We start from the raw sequence: 22,797 nt of genomic DNA on the forward strand, positions 1-22,797 counted from the left end.
ACAAGACAAGTTTGCAGAGTTACTGTAAAACATTTACATTGATGGACGAGCTCCAGAAGCAAGACTCCCAAGCCAAGCCACTACCCCGGTGGGAGGACCACTCGCCCCATCTTACTGTCTGCACGCCACCGACAGCCCCCCCTCCCCAGCACAGAGTGGCTCAGTGCGTCCCTCGAGCCCCCTCTCTCTCTCCCCTTCTCCCTAAAAAAAAAACCCAGGGGACCAGAGTCAGGCAGAATGCTCACCTCGTTTATTAGAGTGCGCAGTCAGCAGCAAGAATGCGAGATTGATCACAAACAGCACATCAATTTAGAACGAATCTCAGCAGTCTACACAGAGGCAGAATTTATGGGCAGCTGTACTGCCATCAAGACGGTTCATGTGAAATGCAGTCCTAATTGCTCAGTTGACAAGGAGGGGGGCAGGGGGAAACCAGACAAGCAAGGAAGATGGTGCAATGAACATTATGCATACTGAGCTGGTCATTAGTTATTCAGTACAGGGCAGCAAGCAACATGGGACAATTCCAAGTGAGTTACGTGTTTAGACTCCCATCACCAGGTCACCAGGTTGTCAGACAGCCTCCTCTTCCGCCCCCCCCCCCCCGTTGGAAGAAGAAATGCTTAGTCATTTCAAAAATCAAAGTACGCAAGTCTCAGGCTATAAACGTAGGGTACAGCAGACCACAAATCCTACATGGGTTTAAGATCCTGGTTTGAATAAGGGGGGCCTGTCCCTCTTTACAGCCATCAGCCTGCTTATTAATACAACAGAAAGCACAGGAGTCGATTGGAATATTCCCACCCAAACATTTAACTTTCTGAAGAGGCAGATCTGTCCATTTATAGCATTCTTTAAGCACTACAGGAAACTCTCAATTTACCAGCACCTAAATAACTGGAAGTCTGTTAACCGGCAAAATTCAGGAGTAGGTTCAGGTAAGTTTTACTTCATATTAGTGGCAGTTCCTGGATCTGTGGCTGTGTAACTGGGGTTCCTGCACTTGTTGCTAAGCAACAGGGACGCAGTCTGTGGCCGGGGTTCCTGCACCTGTTGCTAAGCAACAGGGAAGCCTGGATTTGTTACTGTGTACGGAGCTCTCGTACCTTTTACTATACCTCTCTAATCCGAACTTTGATAAACTGGCCTCTCCAGTTGGTGCCGGATAAAAAATAAAAAATAAAGTTTCCTGTACTTAACTTTGGCCTGCAACACAAAATAAAGTATGCATGCTCAATAAAAGGGCCACTCACCCATCAACACCAGATAGCTGGGCAGTGGATCAATTCCCATTGTCTTTGGCAAGCTCAATTATTGGGCTGGACAGACAGCACAACACTGGAATGCTGAGCCTCAGACAATAAAAGATTAATAAAATTCCTGTATCCAACTCGGGACAAGTTAGGTTACTTTGCAGCTGTAGAAAAATACCCATTAAAAAAAAAACTACAGAATTCCTGGAGATTCCTCCAAGACACAGCTGTGAGCAACCCGAGAGAAAAAAAATAAATTGGGCCAATAAAATAATTGGGTGCTCATTTCAATTTTTACACCACCTCATTTTAGTTCTAAAAATATTGGACAAGATGGCAAAAGGCTGTTTGGGTGATTCTTGTCTGTCAATCAGGTAATGAACAGTCTGTTAACTTTCCAATTGGCCATGGGAAGGTGGGACACCGCGAGAATGGACGTGGTGGGCGACCAATGGCGGGTGTGTGGGGTGGTCATGTGATGACACCTCCAGGAAGATGTCCAACCAGGGTAAGGTACGGTTAAGGTCCGATTGGATTCGGGAGGTCTACAATAGCTCAATATTACAAGTCACCACAATAAAGAACATTGCTTAAAAAAAGAGCCACCTTAGAGCAGATCCCAAACTTACCACTTTTGCTGCATCTTTGCTTAAAGAGGCAAGTAACCAATGAACTGAACACGTCCAGCATTGTACCCCTAACCCATCGGAGCTAATTCTTCTCCCATTAATTGATCGAGTATCACTGGGAGCTACCCTCATCTGGTTCACCATAGGTGGAGGGGCAGGAACTGCTCCGTTGGCACATTCGGGACTAATCAAGTTTCCTCAAGATGTAATGCCGATTTGTTCAGCATTTCATGGATCCAACAATCAGCATTCAGAAGCAAGTGGTGTCAAGAGTGGAAAAAGGATAATACACTAGTTGGGCAAGGGCATCAAGGTACATGGAGCGAAGACAGGTAGATAGAGTTACAGATCAGCAATGATGTAACTCAGAACAAGCTCAGGTTCTTGGCCAAGATTGGTTTCTCCCCAGCGAACTCACCACCACAAACTGAAGCTAGTAATGTATCCAAGGCACATCTGGGTAGTCCTTACCTGCTCGATTTGCTCTGCGAGGGCTTCTCTTGTGGTCTTGCAGCAGGCAACTTAGCCGTTGCGACAGCAGCTGGTTTCTTGGAAGCTGTGGAGACAATTAAAATGAGAGAGTCAGTTATTTGGAAACCACTATCCATGGTTAAAGCCAAGCCCATTTCAGTTAGACAAGATTTTTTTTTTTTTTTTTTTTTTTTTTTTTTTTTTAATTCTCATGAAAGCACCAGATGTCAAATTTTCAAGTGTTCAAGTTAGACAATTGCTCGTGCCAAGAACTATTCCAAAAATGGGCAAGAATTTTAAATACAGCCAAGAGTTACTGTCTGAAAGTCAAGTTTCATAATTTCTTTAGCTCTTTTGTACATTTATTTACACCAGAAAGTCTCAAAGTTGCACTCATTAGTGTAGTGTCGGAGGATCAATAATACTCAGACTGCAGGAGAACAGGTATTTACTGAAGAGTGTAATTCAAGACTGAAATACAGAAGCCTGCTATGGCTTTATATACAGGGGTGGTCACTGCCGGTACTGCAGTATAGAATCAGTTCTTCTCTTAAAAGGCACATACACAACAATTAGGATTTTAAGTGTTCCAACAAGACCAAGACTAAATGTTAACAGAAAAAAAAGCAGCTAGATTCAACAGCTGGGTCTTCAGACCATTCTAAAGCCTGAATTCAGACATTAAAAGGGTGTGTTATTTGGGGACAGATTAGTCAAGTGTTGTCATGAACAAATGGAGGAATAATTTCAACACAATTTAAGCCCAGTCATGCATTTACAAAAGTATAGGGCCAATATTCACAAACCAGAGTCCCTTTAAAATTAATGCATATAAAAAACAGCAAGCAGCACAAAGATTAAAACAGAACATTGTTCAGGTGGGAATGGACAAGGCAGAGATTCTCTGAGCAACTATCATGAATCTTAATAGAAAAAGACATGGATTTTTAAAGATTTATGTAGCGTGTAAAAATTTCTTTGCATCTTTCACTTGACAACTGAGAAATAAAATGTTTCAAGATATGGTTATTTGATTGGAGACCAGAAAATTCAGACTTGGGTGTGGTGAAAGCCTAGCATTGTGCGCTGCACCATCCTTGCATACACAAATAGGAGAGCAATGATTCAATTTGTGGGCTTTTACACTGTGGGTTGCATGTTTGTGTAATGCAATTAACGGTGGATTGAATCGACAGCTCAGACAGTGCTCCAATACAAAGTTGGAAAGGTCACGAATGGGCACTAACCAAACAGCTCGCCGTAAATGTCAGTGAATCACATGCCCACATTTCAAATATGAAGGAGACACACACCAGGAATCCAGTTTAATAGAAATTCAGGTAGCATCCTGGAGGACAAATAGCGATGAATCATATGAAGGTTGGCGGAGCTTGCGTCAGTGATGTTTGAAGGGTAGCAGCTCCAATGCACTGATTTATGGCGCTATAAAATGGTGGAGATGCACTGGGGAATAGGAAAGGTCAACATTTTACAGATAGAGGTAGAGTCAGTGCATCTGAACACCAGGTACTCCAACTGGATCTTCTCACCCCCAGTCATGTCCAGTGCCAAGCAGATGTGGTTAACGGGTAAATTGCTGAATTTGCTTAATGTGGATTAAGCACAGGCAAAAAGTGTATTCAGCAACACCAGCTGGTGAAGACTTTCTGGCGAGTGTTGTGGTCAGCAAGCTTTAGCATTACCAGTAAAGGGAATGAGTCTCTCTCGTTCACCTAGTGGCAGGAAGATCGAAGGAAAGGAAAAGCCACGGTACCCAGTCCCCTTCACAATGCAGCTTGTCCACTGCTTTCCTTCATTTACAGAGACAGACAGACTCATGGTCATTTTTACTGATACAAGTGAAATTACCTTGTGGTGTTCAAGGATTCCAGAACCCCAGATTGAACAGCATAAAATACCAAAAGCCAACTCGGACTCTAGGACCCATACAAATAGAAAAAGCACTCCTTCAAAGTGCTGCTGTCTATCCCCACCCCTGTAGTGTGGTTTTCTAGTGTTGGGTGGTTGAGTACAGCCCTCCGATTCTAGAGTTTACCCCACCCCCAACCTCAGCTCTTTGCAACATTTTCTCCTCTACACTGCCTTCACCTACAGAATGGTGGAACATTTTGGGAGAAAACCCTTAACCGTTGGCAGCCAAGTGTGCTAGAGCCAACATGAACACTTCACACCCATGAATCCACCCCATCAGACCAACGCTGGAGGGGATGAGTGGCACATTACTTCATAACAAGGTAGAGGGCTGAACACACTGCTCCAGATTAACACTGTTCCATATTAAAGTCAGACAGCTAGAGTTGTAACTGGATACAAACTGTTGGGTTGCCAACCCTCCTGGATTGCCCTGGAGTCAAGGATTGCGAAACTAAGCTCCAAGACACTGCAGCGAGCAACACCCAGGAGATAAATCATTGGAGCATTTAAAAAAGGTATAAAAAAAGTAAATCAACACTTTTCCATACTAGTTATAAAAATTAGATGTGGGGGTGGGGTGGGAAGGAAAAGGCTATTTGACCAAATCATCCAATCAGCTAAGAGTCTGTTCACTTTGATTGGCTGTGGGGATCAGTGAGGACAGAGGTGTTGGGTGACCAATGGCAGGAGGTGGTAGGAAGTCATGTGATGAAGCCTCCAGGAATAGGTCCAGAGTTGGCAATCAAAGAAAAGTCATCCAAAACTTCATTACAAAATGTGTATAAGAAATAGGAGCAGGAATAGGCCACTTGGCCCCTCAAGCCTGCTCCACCATTCACTAAGATCATGGCTGATCTTGGGCTCAGCCACTTCCCTGCCCACTCCCCATAACCCTTCACTCCCTTATCTTGCAAAAATTTGTCTATCTCCACCTTAAATGTATTTAATGACCCAGCCTCCACAGCTATCTGGGGCAGAGAATTCCACAGATTTATGACCCTCAGGAAATTCCTCCTCATCAGTTCTAAAAGGGCGACCCTTTATTCTGAAACTATGCCCTCGAGTTCTAGATTCCTCCACGAGGGGAACATCCTCTGCATCTACCCTGTCGAGCCCCCTCAGTATCTTATATGTTTCAATAAGATCACCTCTCATTCTTCTAAACTCCAATGAGTATAGGCCCAACCTGCTCAACCTTTCTTCACAAGTCAACCCCCTCATCTCAGGAATTAACCTAGGTGAATCGTCTCTGAACAGTCCCATTTGTTTGGAGCAATAAAAGTTAGGGCAAAGATTGAATCACCTGCCCTCTAATGTAGAGTGGGGAGGAAGCCAGGTGTAGAGCTACCAATTATTATTTTTAGAAAGCCCACCTTGCAATGATTCAACAACATGCTGATCTCGCCATACCATGAGTCATAGTCACAGCAAGTGCAGTCAGCTCTCGCTAATCCAATTGTGCTCCAGTCTCTGCTGTCCATGTCCATCACAAAGCAGTCTGGAGCCCAATTGCAAATCCCCTGCACGAAAGCCAAACTAAAAATTGACTCTTCATTTTGTAAGTGAAATTTAAAAAGTAATTAGGTCTTCAATGTTACTCATCCATTTCACATAACTCCAGCATACTGAAGATATTCTGCAGTGATGTCTTTTGTGCCAATCGATAGACACACTTGAAATCAAATCACAACTTCATATTTTGACATACTACAGTATAGAATTTCCCACACAAGAATATTCTCCTTTAACAAAACCAGTTCCTTTAGTGGAAAGCTCAGTGCACTATAGACCATTCCTCACCAGGGAGCAGAGGTGGGGGAGACATCCTCTAAATGTCAGAGAATGAATGAATGAATAAATAATTGAAATGTCTACCAACCCATCAGGCTAAGTGAACGGAATGGGCCAAACAGTCCACATCTCCTGCAGGGCAAACCATGGCCCACAAGGTGACTGCAGTTACAAGCTTCAGGTTCTGCCAATAGCACATCGAGTGTGTGTGGGGGGGGGGGGAAAAGAGATGCCCGCATCTGACATTTGAGATTTTAAAATGGGATGATTAGAGGCATCAGAAAAATCGAGGAGTTACCTTCCTCTTTACACCTGCCACCATCTCAGAGGAAAGGAGAGACCTTAGCCACAACGCAAGTGTTACACTTCATTTACCACATTTTCGCCTCTTTCTCTCTTCCCCTTTATTCCCCCCACCCCACAATATTCCTTTAACCAGCAAGCCATCTTGGAGAAGTTAATGGAGCAGATTCGCAACATGGAGATGCCAGTTAACTCACTTAAACCTGCATCATTCCAGATTGCATGCTGCTGGGCTCAATCAACTCTGTTCCCAATGTTAATCTGGTTTAAACCAAGTTTGTGTAGGCAGTAATAGTCACAGACCACTACCGCCCCAGATTTGATCATTACCCTCTCACAGGCCAAACTAACAGCCAGCTACAATTCTAGCCTCAAGGCCTCAACCTGAATCAGCAGTGTGGACCCTGGGTTTGAAGGCGATGGACAAACTCTAGACTGTCCAAAAGACTGCACAAGTTTACATGGGAATGTCAAGGTGAATCAAGCCCTCATCCACATAACCAACCGACTGAAAGTCTACACTCAGATGATTAATAACCATTTGAGGAAAGAGACTCAAGGGAATGCAAGCCAAACTATATAAAAACTCAGGGGGGGGGGGGGGGGGGGGGGGAAAGGGAGAAGAGGGAAGATAGACAAGAGGGCAAGTACACAGTTTAATGCTGGTCTTCAAAGAAATAGCAGAAACTTTGATACAAAACTTGTTGGTTGGATAATGTCCCATTAAGTAGTGAGTAAAACCAGTAGTTAGGTTAGAATGCAGTTCGGCTAAGAGATCAGATAGTTTGACACCTAGGAGAGCTGGATCAGGGATGGGAAGTGGCCGATTGAGCGCGTCTGCCTTGGCTCAGTGGGCAGCACTCTCGCCTTGGCAGTCAGAAGGTTGTGGGTCCAAGTCCCGAGGGACTGCTGCACTGTTGGAGGTGCTGCTAATTGAGACCCATCTGTGGGAGCTTGCTGTGCACAAATTGGCTACCATGTTTCCTACATTACAACAGTGGCTACACTTCAACAAAAAGAAAAAGTACTTCATCGGCTGTAAAGTGCTTGGAGAAGTCAGGAGGTTGCGAAAGGCGCTATATAAATGCAAGTTCTTTATAAATGTAACTTGCCTGATGTTCTCCTCCCCCACAGGAGATGTTTGGCAAACGTAGGTCCAGGATTTATAAACTTCCAGTGGCACAACTCACCATTTTGTAAAGGACATTTCACACAAATAGTTTGCAATTTTGGGCAGTGCTCCCAGCATTGCTGCAAGTCATTCCATTGGCTGCAGCTGTCAGTCGGTTTGATGGCCTCACGATGTGGAGCCGTATGTTAACGCTACCCGACCACATGCTGTGCCATCAGCTGTTCAGAGACAGCCGCCTGCCATGAAATTGAAAGTGGTGCCTCTGCTTAAATAAACCAAGAACTTAGCAACCAAAATTTTATACAGCGTGACCCTGGCACATGTAGTTTATACAAATTGCCATAGAAAGTGAATATAAGCAAAGGATTAACCCAACTTCAGAAAGCTACTGCGTTAACCAAATCGGGGTTACAATAGCAATTGTACAGCCTTGATGGAATATGCCGCTTGAGGACAGCTTTATTTCACAAAGAAAATTAAAGAAACCATTTAAACCCTCATTCAGGAGGGGGAAGTTTCACTTGGATATTACACAACTCTTATCCGGCACCTAACCAGAAATCTCAGTTAACCGGCAAAATTCAGGAGTAGGTTCAGGTAAGTTTTACTTCATATTAATGGCAGTTCCTGGATCTGTGGCTGTGTAACTGGGGTTCCTGCACTTGTTGCTAAGCAACAGGGACGCTTGGTCTGTGGCCAGAGTTCCTGCACATGTTGCTAAGCAACAGGGAAGCCTGGATTTGTTGCTGTGTACGGAGCTCTCGTACCTTTTAACTATACCTCTGTAATCCGGACTTTGATAAACCGGCACCACACTGGTGCCGGATAAAAAAGAGTTTCCTGGTATCCATAACAGGAACAAGAAGCAGACTCGTGCAGGGCACTGATCAGGGATGACTGGAAAAATTGTTGAAGCTCGTATTCCAACTAAAGTCTGCAATGGAATTGGCAAATTAGCTACAGGGCTGAGTTAGCAGAGGGATATGTACTAGTTAGGGAGCAACATTCCTATCCAAGTGAGCCCCCATCTGGAGAAGATGATGGGTGGTGCAATGATGCCACCAACATAGGATGGGGTGTTACTACCTGAAACCTATGCTATTTAGGAAATCGGTGCAGGAGACCGCAGGGTGGGACAGTGGCAGAGTGAGGCCCCGGCCAGTTTACCATCACCCAGAGGAATGTCCTGCCTGATCCTGGTGGGAGTCAGTACCAGGCCATCTGGAGTGGGATTTCAGCTGTCAGGAGGCACTGAACCATGGGAACAGTCCTCGGCACCAAAGGCAATCGTGTTCAGGGAGGAGGCGGAGGCGAAGAGAAGGGAGAAGGCCCAAGTCTTCCTCATGGGGCCCAGATGAGCACTTTCCTTCCAGCCTGCTTCTGCTCACCCCCCAGTTTAAAAAAAAAAAAAAAAAAAAAAAAAATTGCATTGGGGCTCCCATTTGCACGTCATAGGATTCTGGCTTCTGCAGGTCCTCGTCTGGCTTGGAAACACTGTGAATTCCCCCCAAGACCACGTGTTAAATTGGCTGTGGACAGGACAGAGGAGCAGACCCAGAGGAAAGGACACTGCCTTGATTTAACCCATGCTCATGCCCCATTGTCATGGGGCAGAGTTAAAAATCAAGCCCTAGATCTCAGGAAGTTGGGCTAATTGAAGGGGTGTTGGTCACTTTCAAGATTGAAGTGGATACAAGACAAATCATTCACAAATCAGCAAAGCTAGGGCGTGGAAGGAATAAGCATGCTACACAGTTGGAGGAAAATATATAACCACAGGTGGCTTTACTCCAGCTCCTTGAACATCTTTCCTCAGCCTGCTCCACCTTCACTGCCAAGTGTGACCATCTTGGTACCAAGCTCGAGCCTGTCCAACTGCCTCTGCTGCTTCTCTCCCTACACAAATACTGTAGTAAATATATTTCTACAGAACAGATTGATAGATATTGTAGGAAGGTGGGGAGGAGATCAACAAAGGACACCTTGAGCCAATTAGTCTTCTGTTCCTAGATGCAGTGTGTGTGTTCAATAGCACTTAGAAATGGCTTGTAGCTAACCCCCTAACACTCAGGAAAGCTGCTCAGAATAATCTAGAGACAAATTCAACATTTCTACAACTCAAGCCAATTAGAAGACATTTACAGTTGACAGAATGAAGCCTTTCCTATTTTGTAAAACCCCTTCAGTGGACTTTCCAAAGAACAGGACTAAACCAGGTGAAATATTGCCAGAGAGAACAAATGCACTGTAGTCCCGTCTTTCGCCCACGGGACCTGGCTTTGAATTCAACTGCAGATGGGTGACGGCCTGAACAGACGCCTCAACACCCTCACCGAAATGAGTACGGACAGTTCCAAAAGATCAGAATCCACAGCATTTTACCTTCAATTGCCAAGGCTTCAGGTTCAACAACTAGAGAATGTGGTTGCATTGTGCCAGTCCAGGATAGCGACCAAGCTACATGGGCCATTCCAACAAAAAAAAAAAAACAAAAAAAAAAAAAAAAACCACTGCTCGAGATAACCCAGAGTACAAGAATACGGCTACTTTGGAAAGCAGGATATAACTCCAGTCTATTGGGTGACTTGAAAGTAATTGCACCTTGGGCTCCTGTAATGCAACATGTTGAGGGAATTTTTTGAACCAATGGATATTTAACAGTGTGCAAACAACATTTTATTAAATTCATCTCAGCTAGATAAATGGAAACATGTAGACTGTGCACCAACATTTCAGGTCAACATTCAGAGGGTGCCCTCTGCTGGAGATGGACTTGAGGGAAATCTGAGTCAGTGCAACGCAAGTGGAACTTGGTTTCCTCCCCTTCATTAGCATACAAAACCCACCCCCACAAAACAGTCGAGCGCAAGAGACGAACCTGCGGAGTGGGGCCGGGGCAGAGCTGGATTTCTCACTTTGGGAACAGTCCTGCTGGTGGGCAGCACCTTGGCAACTCGAGCCAGGGCCTTGGGCGATCCTCCGCTTTTCTCCGCTTTTGGGGATTGGTTTCCACTCACACCACATGCCCCATTCACACTTTCCTTCATGGCCTTGGTAGCTGATTTCTTCTCCATTATTTTGGCATGCGAAGACATGCCAGGTCTTGGCATAGTTTTGGACAAAAAGGCTTTTTGGTCTTGCTCGTTACTCTTCTTGCTGGCATTGGTGGCGCTGCTTTGCTGCGTGGCTGCTGGTCGATTGGGTATTGGTTGTCTACCTGCGGTCCCCACCTTCACTTGGCTTCCAGTGGTGGTTTTCACGCTCTGTTTAACCTGGAGTGCCCCATCATTCCGTTGCTTGCTCGCATCAGGCCCTTTAACGGCTGCTGCCCCGTCCTCTTTCACGGCTTCGTTGGAAGCATCCGCCCCCGCTGGCATCTCGTCAAACCCCTCAGAATTCATGGTGGATCGCAGGCGAGGGCAGAAGCAATGCTGCGATCAGACTGGCTTATCAGGACCAGAAACAGACGCTGTTTAAAGGGGGAAAAAAGGAAAAATGTTAATTCAAGAGCAATACACCAAGCCCCTCGGGGCAAAAATAACTAATGAAACCTCAAAAGCTACCATTGCAATTTCCTTTAACTAGATTAAATTCTGACTGAGGGTTACTGTAACCAGTGAAAAAGCTTTCAAGGCAGAATAGCCGAGATACATCAATCTGATCAGAATTAGGAAACTGCATTAAGAAACTGATATACCTATCAATTCATCCAATGAAAAGCGACGAGTTAAGTAACTATAGGTTTTTATTGGCTAAATAACAGAGCCCACCCTCGTGGGTGATCGGATCCAACAAGGAGGAATACCAGCCAGTCGACCACCTTTATACCTGGGCAGGTAGGTGGAGCCATGGGCGGAGTCAGCAGTGGTCAGCCCAGGTATAACAGCGTGACAAGAGGCGACCTCATGTAGTGATATCACTGTTACAACGATATAACAGTGGAAAACAGTGTAACGATAGTGAACGATAAAAGTGGTTTACCACAGAAACCCAACAGTCAGCTTGCTTAAAATGGTTACACAGCAATTCAGCTGCATGGATTCATGTTGCTTGGTTGAAACAGTCAAGACTGGCCAAAAGAAAACAGATTTTACACTGTACATAGCAGATTCATTGGTACATTTGGCGCACAGTCACTTGGGAGTCTGAACATGCATCACAGGCCAGGTTTCCTGGGTTACACCGAGCATCGCCAACTCTGATTGGACGATTCCTGGAGGTTACATCACCATGACCTCCTGCCCCTGGTCACCCACCATGTCCATCCTCACGGTACCCCACCTTGCTGCACCAGCTGGATGATTCTTGACCCTCAACCACCCCCCACCGGCCACACCTCCAATAATTCTGTAACTAGCGTTCAAAGAAAAAAACCTTAATGTTTTTTCTCCCGGGTTGCTTGCAGTCGTGGCCGAGATTAATCTTCCAATTCCTGAAGACTTGGGTCAATCATGAGGTCAGTGTCACAATTGTAGCCAACGACCAAAGCTCATGTTCTTCCAGTCAGTAAAAGGGGCCACTCAGCTATTTTTCCTACCGATAGATGATCGGAACGACACAGCTCAAGGGGGGGAAAATCATACAGCACAGAAAGGAGCCTATTCGGCCCATCGAGTCTGTACTAGCTCTCGAACAATGCAGTTAGTCTCACTCTCCTGCTCTACAATTCCTTTCCCTCCAAGTATTTATCCAATTCCCTTTTGACAGCGACTATCCACCACCCCATCAGGCAGTGCATTCCAAATCCTAACCACTCGCTGCGTAAAAGAGTTTTTCCCCCTCATGTTGCCTCTGGTTCTTCTGCCAATCACCTGAAATCTGTGCCTTCTGGTTACAGACGCTTCAGCCACAGGAAACAGTTTCTCTTCTAAACTCTCAAGCCAAATCTTCTCGCAGGAGAACAATCCCAGCTTCTTTCAGTCTCTCCTCATTCCTGGAACCATGGCCCTGGCTGGAAGGGCAGTGTATGTTTTAAGGGGCCCCCCCGAGATCCCACCCTATAACCTGGCAGAAGGGAGACAATGACATCAGCTCAACCCAACACACACACACTCCTTCCAGGCAGGGCCATACCAGCAAAAACCAAAGCATCAAAATATTAATAGAGAACCAGACAAACAGATCACACAAGATATATCCAGTTCTGATCAGGGGCTGCTGCAGGGATACTTCTGAGCAGGTAGGCGTCCACGATAAAGCCAGGTGGGAAGGGAGCCGCTTCTTGCACAGCTGGTGCAACCCAGGGACACAGAACACAAGAAATAGGAGCAGGAGCTTCGGCCCCTCGAGTCTGCTCCGCCATTCAAGTCATGGCTGGTCGGATTTTGGCCTCAACTCCACTTTCCTTGCCCGCTCCCCATAACGCTCAAAAATCTGTCTATCTCCGCCTTCAATATATTCAATGACTCCGCCTCCACAGCTCTCTGGGGCAGGGAATTCCAGATTCACCACCCTCTGAAGAAATTCCTCCTCATCTCCGTCTTAAACGGGCAACCTCTTATTCAGAGACTACACCCCCTCGTTCTAGATTCCCCCACGAGGGGAAACATCCTCAGCATCGACCCTGGCCAACCCCCTCAGAATCTTGTATGTTTCAGAGGGTGGAAGATGCAGTGAAGCAGCTGCTCAACTCACTGAAGGCCAGTAATTCACAGCAGAGTTCACTCGGGGGAGGGGGAGGAAGAGGGGGAGGGGAGGGTACAAGTTGTAAATCTGCTGCCAGTTAGATAGCAAAATAGATTGGGTGTACATTGGAGAATTTACACGTTGCTAAAAAAATTAAAAATTTGATTTTAAGTTAAATTCCAACCAACCTTCAATACCACAAACATTACAAATTCTGCTCTCAGGGGGACACCTGCCACCATTTCATTACTGCTGCCCATCGAAACAGCTTTAGGAACTCTGCACCTGACTCGCATACCAACTCCCGCCAACAGATGCTGCCTGCCCACCAACATATTCTACTTGTGCATTAGAGCGAGAGGAGAATCAGTCACAAAACAGGCGCCAAGTGCTGCTGTCTGCAGTTTTTCCTGTTTTCACAAAAAAAAGGTCTTCCATTTGCCCTCGGGTGTAGAGACAGCCGCCACCTTGCGCTCAATCCCCTGCTGGCTCTCCGATCGTCTGAACAAAGGCGGTTCTGGATATTGGCACACTAATACAACACTTGTATTAGGACCTTTAAACACTTTACATAGAGGACAGGAAGGGGGGGGGGGGGGGGTGGGTAAGGGGAAAATGAGAAAATAAAAATTGGAGCACGTGTTAAGCCATGATACAGGAGTAAGGGGAGATGACCAAGAATTTGGGTCTAAAGGATAGACAGGAGGAGGTTGGTGTGGGGGAAAAAAATAAGAGGCTTAAGGAGGGATTTCCAACAAGTGTAGGGTGAAGGTAGCTGAGAATGCTTCCAAAATTTGTGGGTGGAAGATTAAGGAAACGCACAAGAATCAGAGTCAGGAGGACTGGGAAGGGAAGGGATGCAAAGCCGGAGGAGGATGCAGAGATACCTTGGGAGTTATTGCAACCATTGAGCAAGGAGCTATTGCACTCTGCTCTGCCCCAAACCAGGCTCAAATTCAAAGTTCATTTTGGTAAGTGAACAAAGCCCACTGGTACTGTGCCCACTAATCTGGGGCGATGCCCTTGGTAGGTTTACATCTGCAGTTCCCCCCCTCAGTTTGCAAGATCCCAGAGTGGCCCCCAGCAGAGGCCCACTTTAAATGACAGCGACACAATGAGATCGGCTGCTGAACAACTACAGGGAATGTCTTCCTGCAATAGGGTAAAAACCTTCAGGGGGAAAAAGCGCTTTCAAATCAGAAGGGAGGTTTGCATGCTATTCCTTAACACACACCGCCGCCCCCCCCCCCCCCCCCCCGGGTCTACAGCTAAATAAAGATGTATTTGGCTGGAGGTGCAAATTTCTTTGATGCTCTTATTCCATGGTCACTACTGTAGATAGATTTACCACCTTTTGCAGCAAGATGTAAATGTACTTCAACATGCTTCTTACGCAAGAAGTGTCTTCATTCGTAACCAAGCTATCAACACTTCCCTCTAGTGTTCTACAGCTCAAAATGCTGTCTCCAGATACAGGAAACTCTCGTTTGAACGGCATCTAAATATCCGGAATTCTCTATTAACTGGAAAAATTCTCATGCCGAAAACAACCTCAATAACCGGCAATGTTATCAAGTCCAAGTCTCCCATGGTGGCAGTTCTCCAAATTGCCACTACCCCGTAACAGGAGTCTGATTCTCCCGCGCTGCCGGTAGTCTCTTCTGATCTGCCATTTTACAGGGGTACTGTGTGTCTCCCACACTGCTGGTAGTCATTGCATTGCATTACCCTCAACTGGCAGTGCTGTACTTAAATCAAGCATCTTCCACCATCCATTTAACAACATTCTGTAGGCGAGTACCCAATTACTGTATACTGCACATTTCTTGATTTTTTAATGTGTTAAAAATAGTCTTGGTAGATAACCCTCTCCGTCATCCAGAATTTTTGATCAACCGGCAACACGCCAGTCCCATCGGTGCCGGATACCAAAGAGTTTCCTGTACCAAGTTGGGAAGGAAGTCTATAGGTTGCCACCCTCGCCAGTCACAATGTTTAGACCATTAATCGAAGCAAGGCAGTAACACTTTTGCCCCGTGTGCAGTAGCCATGATTCCTTCTCTGGTCAACAGCTGAATGGGACTTGGCGAGAGTTAGGCTACGGGCAGCAGAGTTTTGGATGAGCTCAAGTTTAGGAGGTTGGAAGACGGGAGGCCAGCCCGAGAGCATTGGAACAATCGAGTCTGGAAGTAAAGGCATGGATGAGGGTTTCAGCAGCAGATGGGCTGAGGCCGGGCGTTATTATGGAGGTGGAAGTGGGCAGGCATGGTAGCTCAGCTCAGCGTCAAATAGGACACCAAGGTTGAGAACAGTCTGGTTCAGCCTCAGTGGCCAGAGAACAGAGTTTGTGGCAGGGGCCGAAGACAGTGGCTTCGGTCTTCCCAATATTTAATGGGAGGAAACTGCAGCTCATGCAATACTGCATCTCTCCCCATCTAGTTTCTAGGATTGCTTTGCCAACACACCCTCCAACTTACACCAGAGTTGGAGATGGTTAGGCTAGGGATAGATTCCCAGTTCTTTAAAACAAAATACCTTTTTTGAAACAATGATAATTACACTTTTGGAGATCAGATTAATTGAAACAAACCCCAGTTCGACAGTACCAAACAAACTCTTATATGCTGATCGAGTTAGATGAAGAGGTGTGGGTGGAGGCTCATGTGGAGCACAAATACCAGTTGGGCTGAATGGAATGTACAGCAACAGACCATCACATCCCATTGACAGATTCACAAAAACACCCCCAAAAACCCACATACAAAATAGCTGCCCTGGGTGGCACAGAGAAGGACGGCGATGGAATGCGCGTCAAAGTCAATCCAAGTTAAAGCCCAGTGGATTTATCATCCACACATCACTTCAGCTGCAGATAAAAGAGTTTGAAGCTGAAAAACCTTTGGGTCTCATTGATCGAGAAGAGGAAAGCTAAAGATTTGTTCAGCAAGAGTGGTCAGGCCTGGCAAGGGAACAGGTGCAAGAACAGACAAACAAAATACCAGACTTCTGAAGCCAAGCACATGGACCCCAGTCACTCAATCCCACAGACCCAGGATCAAGGACTAAACTCTAGGATGGGGAAAGAGTGTTGCGCGTTTTATATTCTGATGCAGCGATACAGGAACCCCACCCCCACTACACTGCACCTCACAACCTGCTGTTACCACACTAACTGCCCATCTGTTTCCATCCATTTTTCATTATTGGCCATAAAGATCAGGGCCAAGGTCAATTTAAAATCAAACAGCCACCTGTTACGTGCAAGAAAATACTAAAAACACGAGAGCCATTACCGCAGAGCTCAGACTCCGAATGGCGTTCTCCTGAACCACCACAATGTTGTCAATCTGTTGCTGCAACTGAAGCAGGAATTCACTGGCACTAATGCCCTAAAGCCCAATAGTTTGGTTCAAATCGCACACAAACAATATGCTTTAATGTGCAAATATTCCAAGTCAAATAGATTCCAGCACAAACAGACCTATAATCACCAGTACTTCACCCTAGCATTACACAGCCCAAAGCTGTCTGGACAACTTTTGGTTGGAAGGGAAATCCTAGCTGTACAACTGGGTGTTGTGACAGTTTGAGGGGACATAGTAGATATCTCATACACCAACCACGGTGTCTCAAGCATTCTAGTGACATTACAACAACTGCACATTAATTGCATAAACAGTACTACCACACAACACATTTCCACCAACATATTTAGAGGCAAATTCCCCACCCATGCAATAAAAAAAGCATAGAAACATAGAAGATAGGAGCAGGAGTCGGCCATTCGACCCCTCGAGCCTGTTCCGCCATTTAATGAGATCATGGCTGATCATCCAAATTCAGTACCCTGTCCCTGCTTTCTCCCCATACCCCTTGATCCCTTTAGCCTTAAGAAATATATCTAACTCCTTCTTGAATATATTTAATAAATTGGCCTCCACTGCCTTCTGTGGTAGAGAATTCCACAGGTTCACCACTCTCTGGGTGAAGAAATTCCTCCTCATCTCTGTCCTAAATGGCCTACCCCTTATCCTTAGACTGTGACCCCTGGTTCTGGACTCCCCCGCCATCGGGAACAGCCTTCCTGCATCTAGTCCGGTTAGAATTTTAATGCATGGCACACATTCAAAGCAGGCAAGACACTCGCACTGAAACACATCACTTCTGTTGTGTCCTTTGCTTGAGGGAAGAAAAAAGGTGAATAAATCCTCTGCAAAAAAAAAAAATCCCTGAATCTAACATAGCTCAGGAGCTCGGTGTGTCAAACCTGGTCAAGTCAGTGTGTTGAGGGGAGAAACGGTCATGTGGATTGTTAGTCCCAGGGGAAGGGGGGGTGTGGACAGGAGGAACAAGAGAAATTGTGCGTAAGCCCTTATGTTGGTGAGGAGAAATTCTACAATGTGCTATTGTGTTGGCAAGCGGTCAAATCAAGCCAGAAGCTGATCCCTCTTGGCATTTTGCCAGGTGGCAGTGGTCCAGATCACAGCTCAGTTATCCCAATCTGCCTTTTTGAACAAGCCTATTGAAGACAGACAAGCCACTGGCAAAATGGGGTCACACACAGATGGACACTGAACCGAATCCAGATAAGACGAGTGGTAACTCTGCCATTATACCACTTCAAGTCTAAACTAGACCCCTTGGCAACTAGAAATACCAAAACGAAAAGGGGTTTTAAATTGCAGAGTCTGGAATGACATGCAAGTGCATCGAGTGACTTGCACCCGATCAGACCTCAAAACATCCCAAAGTGCGTCAGTGAAATACTTTAAGGTGCAGTGACTTATGTAGGTAAAGTGTGTCGAGCTATTTTGCACACAGCAATGTCCCACATTTGTAGGCAGGACCTTGTCCAGAACCCAGAACTCTTACCTTCAAAACACCATGGTCTATGAATATAAACAAAGTATTTGGGAATGTATTGAGGCAGAAGGCAATTGGTTTATCAAGCCTGTCTGTCACATTATCCTCAGGCAAGATCTCTTTTTTAATTTGAAAGTCACAAATCCCTGCTGACATCAGGAAGCTAGGAAGAAGCCATTCAGCCCCTGGAGCTGTTGCACCATTCAATTAGATCACGGCTGAGCTGTGTCTTAACCCCATCTACCCGCTGCGGTTCCGTAACCCTTAATACCCTTACCCAACAACAATTTATCGATCTCAGTTTTGAAATTTTCAAATTGACCCCCAGCCTCAGCTTTGAGGGGGTTTGACTGCCACAACCCTTTGTGTGAAGTGCTTCCTGACATCACCCCTGAATGACCTAGCTCTAATTGTAAGACTATGTCCCCTTTGTTCTGGACTCCCACCAGTTTATCTGCCTGATCAAGTCCTTTAATCATCTTAAGCAACTCAATTAGATCACCTTTTAATCTTCCAAAGGAAATTTAAGCCTAGTCTGTGTAATCTGTCCTCAATTTAACCCTTTTAGCCCCAGTATTCTGGTGAATCTGCACTGTTCCCCCTCCAAGGCTGATATATCCTCACTGAGGTGCGGGGCCCAGAATTCAACTCAGTACTCCAGATGTAGTCTAACCAGAGCTTTATACAACTGTAGCCCAACTTCCACCTCTTTGTATTACAGTCCTTACCACATTATTTTTTTTTAATTTTTTTTTTAATTTTTTTTAAGGGATTTCAAAAATAGAGGGATCTGTTGGCTCACCAGCACTGGGAAATTTGCTACATGTGAGAATCAACCTTTTGCTGAAGTTATCCGAATGGTCTGTTTACGTCCCCCTATCCAGTATCGAGACCCCTGGGCTTTTGGTGGTATCGGTAATGGTCAGGACGACAGAATTGTTCTCCTGAGAGTTCTAGGGAACTTGTGGGCTCCCTCAACCAGTCGGTCAACATCGCTCCTTGTAACAGGAAGGTCACAATACAAGGGCAGAAATGGGAATGTCCGCTGCCGACACCATTCGCAACTCCTCAGATAATGAAGCAGTCCATGCCCACATACAACAAGGCCTGGACGACGACGTTCAGGCTTGGGCTGTGTGGTACGAATGTTACTTGCCACTTAAGTGCCAGGCAATGACTATCTTCAACAAGCAAGAGTCTAATCCGCTGCCCCTTGACATTCAACAGCATTACCATTGCTGAATCCCCCACCATCAACTTCCTGCGGGTCACCATTGACCAAAAACTTAACTGGACCAGCCACATAAATACTGTGGCAACAAGAGCAGGTCACAGGCTGGGTATTCTGTGGCAAGTGTCTCACCTCCTGACTCCCCAAAGCCTTCCCACCATCTACAAGGCACAAGTCAGGAGTGTGCTAGAATACGCTCCACTTGCCTGGATGAGTGCAGCTCCAACACTCAAGAAGCTCGACACCATCCAGGACAAAGCAGCCCGTTTGATTGGCACCCCATCCACCACCTTAAACATTCACTCCCTCCACCACCGGCGCACCGTGGCTGCAGTGTGTACCATCTACAAGATGCACTGCAGCAACTCGCCAAGGCTTCTTCGGCAGCACCTCCCAAACCCGCGACCTCTTCCACCTAGAAGGACAAGGGCAGCAGGCGCATGGGAACACCACCACCTCCAAGTTCCCCTCCAAGTCACACACCATCCTAACTTGGAAATATATCGGCCATTCCTTCATCGTTGCTGGATCAAAATCCTGGAACTCCCTCCCTAACAGCACTGTGGGAGCACCTTCACCGCACGGACTGCAGCGGTTCAAGGCGGCGGCTCACCACCACCTTCGAGGGCAACTAGGGATGGGCAATAAATGCTGGCCTTGCCAGCGACGCCCACATCCCATAAATGAATTTTTTTTAAATGGAGCAAGTGTGTTGCAATGTCAGGATCGGTGCTCAAATGGGGTTGGAACTCAACCTTCCTACTCAGATACAAGTGTTACCAAGTCAGCTAAATGGAACATGCAAGAGTAAAGCTCTAATGCATCAACTCAACTCAGCAGCCCAACTGCACTTTTAGAGTTTTTTTTTATTTTTTTTAAAGCAACCATTATTTCAAGCAAATTTTCTGCAATTTATAGCAATTAGCATCTTTACTTCAATGGCTTTCACAGCCGAGGGTAGTTAGAGGGATCCTCCCAGGGCCACTGCAAATGCTACAATACAAGCACAGTTGGGTAAAAACCGAGATGGAATCTTTGAGGTCAGGACTTCCTAGATGGAGATCATGGGCAAATAATCGACGCTTTCTGGTAGAAGACAATGCTGCACAAATATCCTCTCAAACCAGTGTTCCAATTAAAGTCAAAATTGGAATAGAAAACAGAAAATGCTGGAAACACTCAGCAGGTCAGGCAGCATCTGTGAAGAGAGAAACAGAGTTAACGTTTCAGGTCGGTGACCTTTTCATCAGAACTAGAAAATGTTGGGAGAAGTAGAGGCAGGGGTTGGGGGGGGGGGGGGGCGGGGCACGCGAGGGGAGGAAAGAACAAAAAGGTCCGAGATAGAGTGGGTGGAGGAGGACAGCCACGAGTGATTAAATGAACTGAACCATTACCAGCACTTGCTGTGCAAAACAAAATGGGAGCATTGGTTAGGATTTAATTAGGAGTCCATGAAGAGCCAAATTGAAAGAGGAGGTGCTGCTCAGAGCTTCACTGGCAGTGTAGGAGGCAGAGGACGAGAAGTCAGTGGGATTGGGATGTAGAATTAAAATGACAAGCGACCGGAAGCTCAGGGTCATGCTTGCAGACTGAACGGAGGCGTTCCGCAAAGCAATCGCCCAATCTGGTGGGTTTTTTTTAATATAAATTTGGCTGGAGTTGTCTCTTAGGATTAGAAACATAGAAGATAGGAGCAGGAGTAGGTCATTCAGCCCCTCGAGCCTGCTCCGCCATTCAATGAGATCATGGCTGATCAACCAAACTCAGTACCCTGTCCCTGCCTTCTCCCCATATCCCTTGATCCCTTTAGCCTTAAGAAATATATCTAACTCCTTCTTGAATATATTTAATGAATTGGCCTCAACTGCCTTCTGTGGTAGAGAATTCCACAGGTTCACCACTCTCTGGGTGAAGAAATTCCTCCTCATCTCTGTCCTAAATGGCTTACCCCTTATCCTTAGACTGTGACCCCTGGTTCTGGACTCCCCGACCATCGGGAACATCCTTCCTGCATCTAGTCTGTCTAGTCCTGTTAGAATTTTATAAGTTTCGATGAGATCCCCTCTCATTCTTCTAAACTCCAGCGAGTACAAGTCCAATCGACTCAATCTCTCCTCGTACGTCATTCCTGCCATCCCAGGTATCAGCCTGGTGAATCTTCGCTGCACTCCTTCCATGGTTAAGAACATCCTTCCTCAGATAAGGTGACCAAAACTGCACACAATACTCGAGGTGTGGTCTCACCAAGGCCCGGTACAACTGCAGCGAGACATCCTTGTTCCTGTGCTCCAAATAAATCCAATTGTGAATTCAGGAGAAGCTTCTTTTACCCAGAGAGTGATTTAGCATGTGGAATTTACCACAAGGAGGGGTTGAGGCAAATAGCAGAGATGTATTCATCAAGCTTCCCCTTGAATACGAGGGAGAAAGGAATAGAAGGCAATGTTGACAGGGTGAGATAGAGAGGAGTGGGAGGAGGCTCGTGTGGAGCACAAACACCGGCACGGACCAGCTTCTTGCAATACAGAGTAGATTGATTTCAGTCCCAAGGCATTTTAAATATTCATCACTGCAAGACCGCCCTGGACAGGAGTTGAAAACACCCCTCACTCAGCCTGTAGAGTTTTATCATCTGAATTATGGCCAGTTAACCTTTGACAACCAGAAACATTTAATCTACATTGCCTGCAATGAGCATTATTGTCAAGCCAAGAACAATTCTGCCCCTATACTCTCCCACAGCAGTGCCAATATTTTAAAAAAATCAGTGCAATTTGAAGTAGCAATCAGCCAGCATCAACACTCATTGCAACAACAACCTGCATTTAAAAAGAGCCCATTAGCATAGCAAAATGTCCCAAGGCACGACACAAATAATCAGACGAGATTTGACACCGTGCCACACCAGTCATTAGGGCAGGTGACCAAAAGCTTGGTCAAAGAGGCAGGTGGTGAGCGAGCCAGAGCGATTTAGGGAGGGAATTCTCAAGCTTAGGGCACAGGCCACCAATGGTGGAGCGATCAAAGTCAGGCAAAGCACTGGTGGTAGCAAACAGAAAGGCGATCCTCTTAATTCACACAAGTAGTGCGACGGCAGTTCCACGACTCCCATGCGGAGATACGGCAGATTATTTTCTGGTACTCATCACCATGTACGTTTGCAGTATAATTAGGCTTCAGGCTCTGGAGCAGTTCATGTTTCTATTCATAAAATGGAACAGACTGCAACTGATTAGGAAACAGAACACAGGCAAAAATTACTTGGGACAACTAATTGAGATGATTCATACTAATTTGAGAACTTTAGTCTCAAGACAGGGGAACACTCAACTATATTGCTGCAGAAATCACAATGGGGTCAAACTGCAAACAAAAATGTAATATAAATTCAGAGAGCTATGGGGCCCCTCCATTAACTGTAGTTAATTAAACCCATAAAAAAACCAGGTCACTACAAACCAGCTCTAGTTATCGCACTTTCTCCCCCTCCCAGCTCCTATCACATGCACCAACACCTGAACACATGGCCTACCCACCAACTTCTATATTTAAATATTAACCTGT

At 45.8% G+C, this 22,797-nt stretch overlaps 1 protein-coding gene across 4 annotated transcripts in view; it reads right to left on the reverse strand.

The window, feature by feature from the left end:
• The window catches only part of LOC147097742 (uncharacterized), a 45,383-nt gene that overhangs the window by 15,929 nt on the left and 6,657 nt on the right, over positions 1-22,797 (reverse strand). For all 4 annotated transcript variants that reach the window (XM_085971793.1, XM_085971795.1, XM_085971796.1 and 1 more), the window contains exons 2-3: positions 10,393-10,983; positions 2,354-2,438 (exon numbers count right to left, since the gene is read on the reverse strand). In XM_085971793.1, coding sequence (XP_085827919.1) covers positions 2,354-2,438; positions 10,393-10,915 — 608 coding nt within the window. In that variant the 5' untranslated portion in view covers positions 10,916-10,983. The remainder of the gene's footprint in view (positions 1-2,353; positions 2,439-10,392; positions 10,984-22,797) is intronic.

Source organism: Somniosus microcephalus, chromosome 31 (genome assembly GCF_052327205.1).
Source record: "Somniosus microcephalus isolate GS21.2 chromosome 31, FLI_Smic_1.0, whole genome shotgun sequence".
Taxonomy (NCBI): domain Eukaryota; kingdom Metazoa; phylum Chordata; class Chondrichthyes; order Squaliformes; family Somniosidae; genus Somniosus; species Somniosus microcephalus.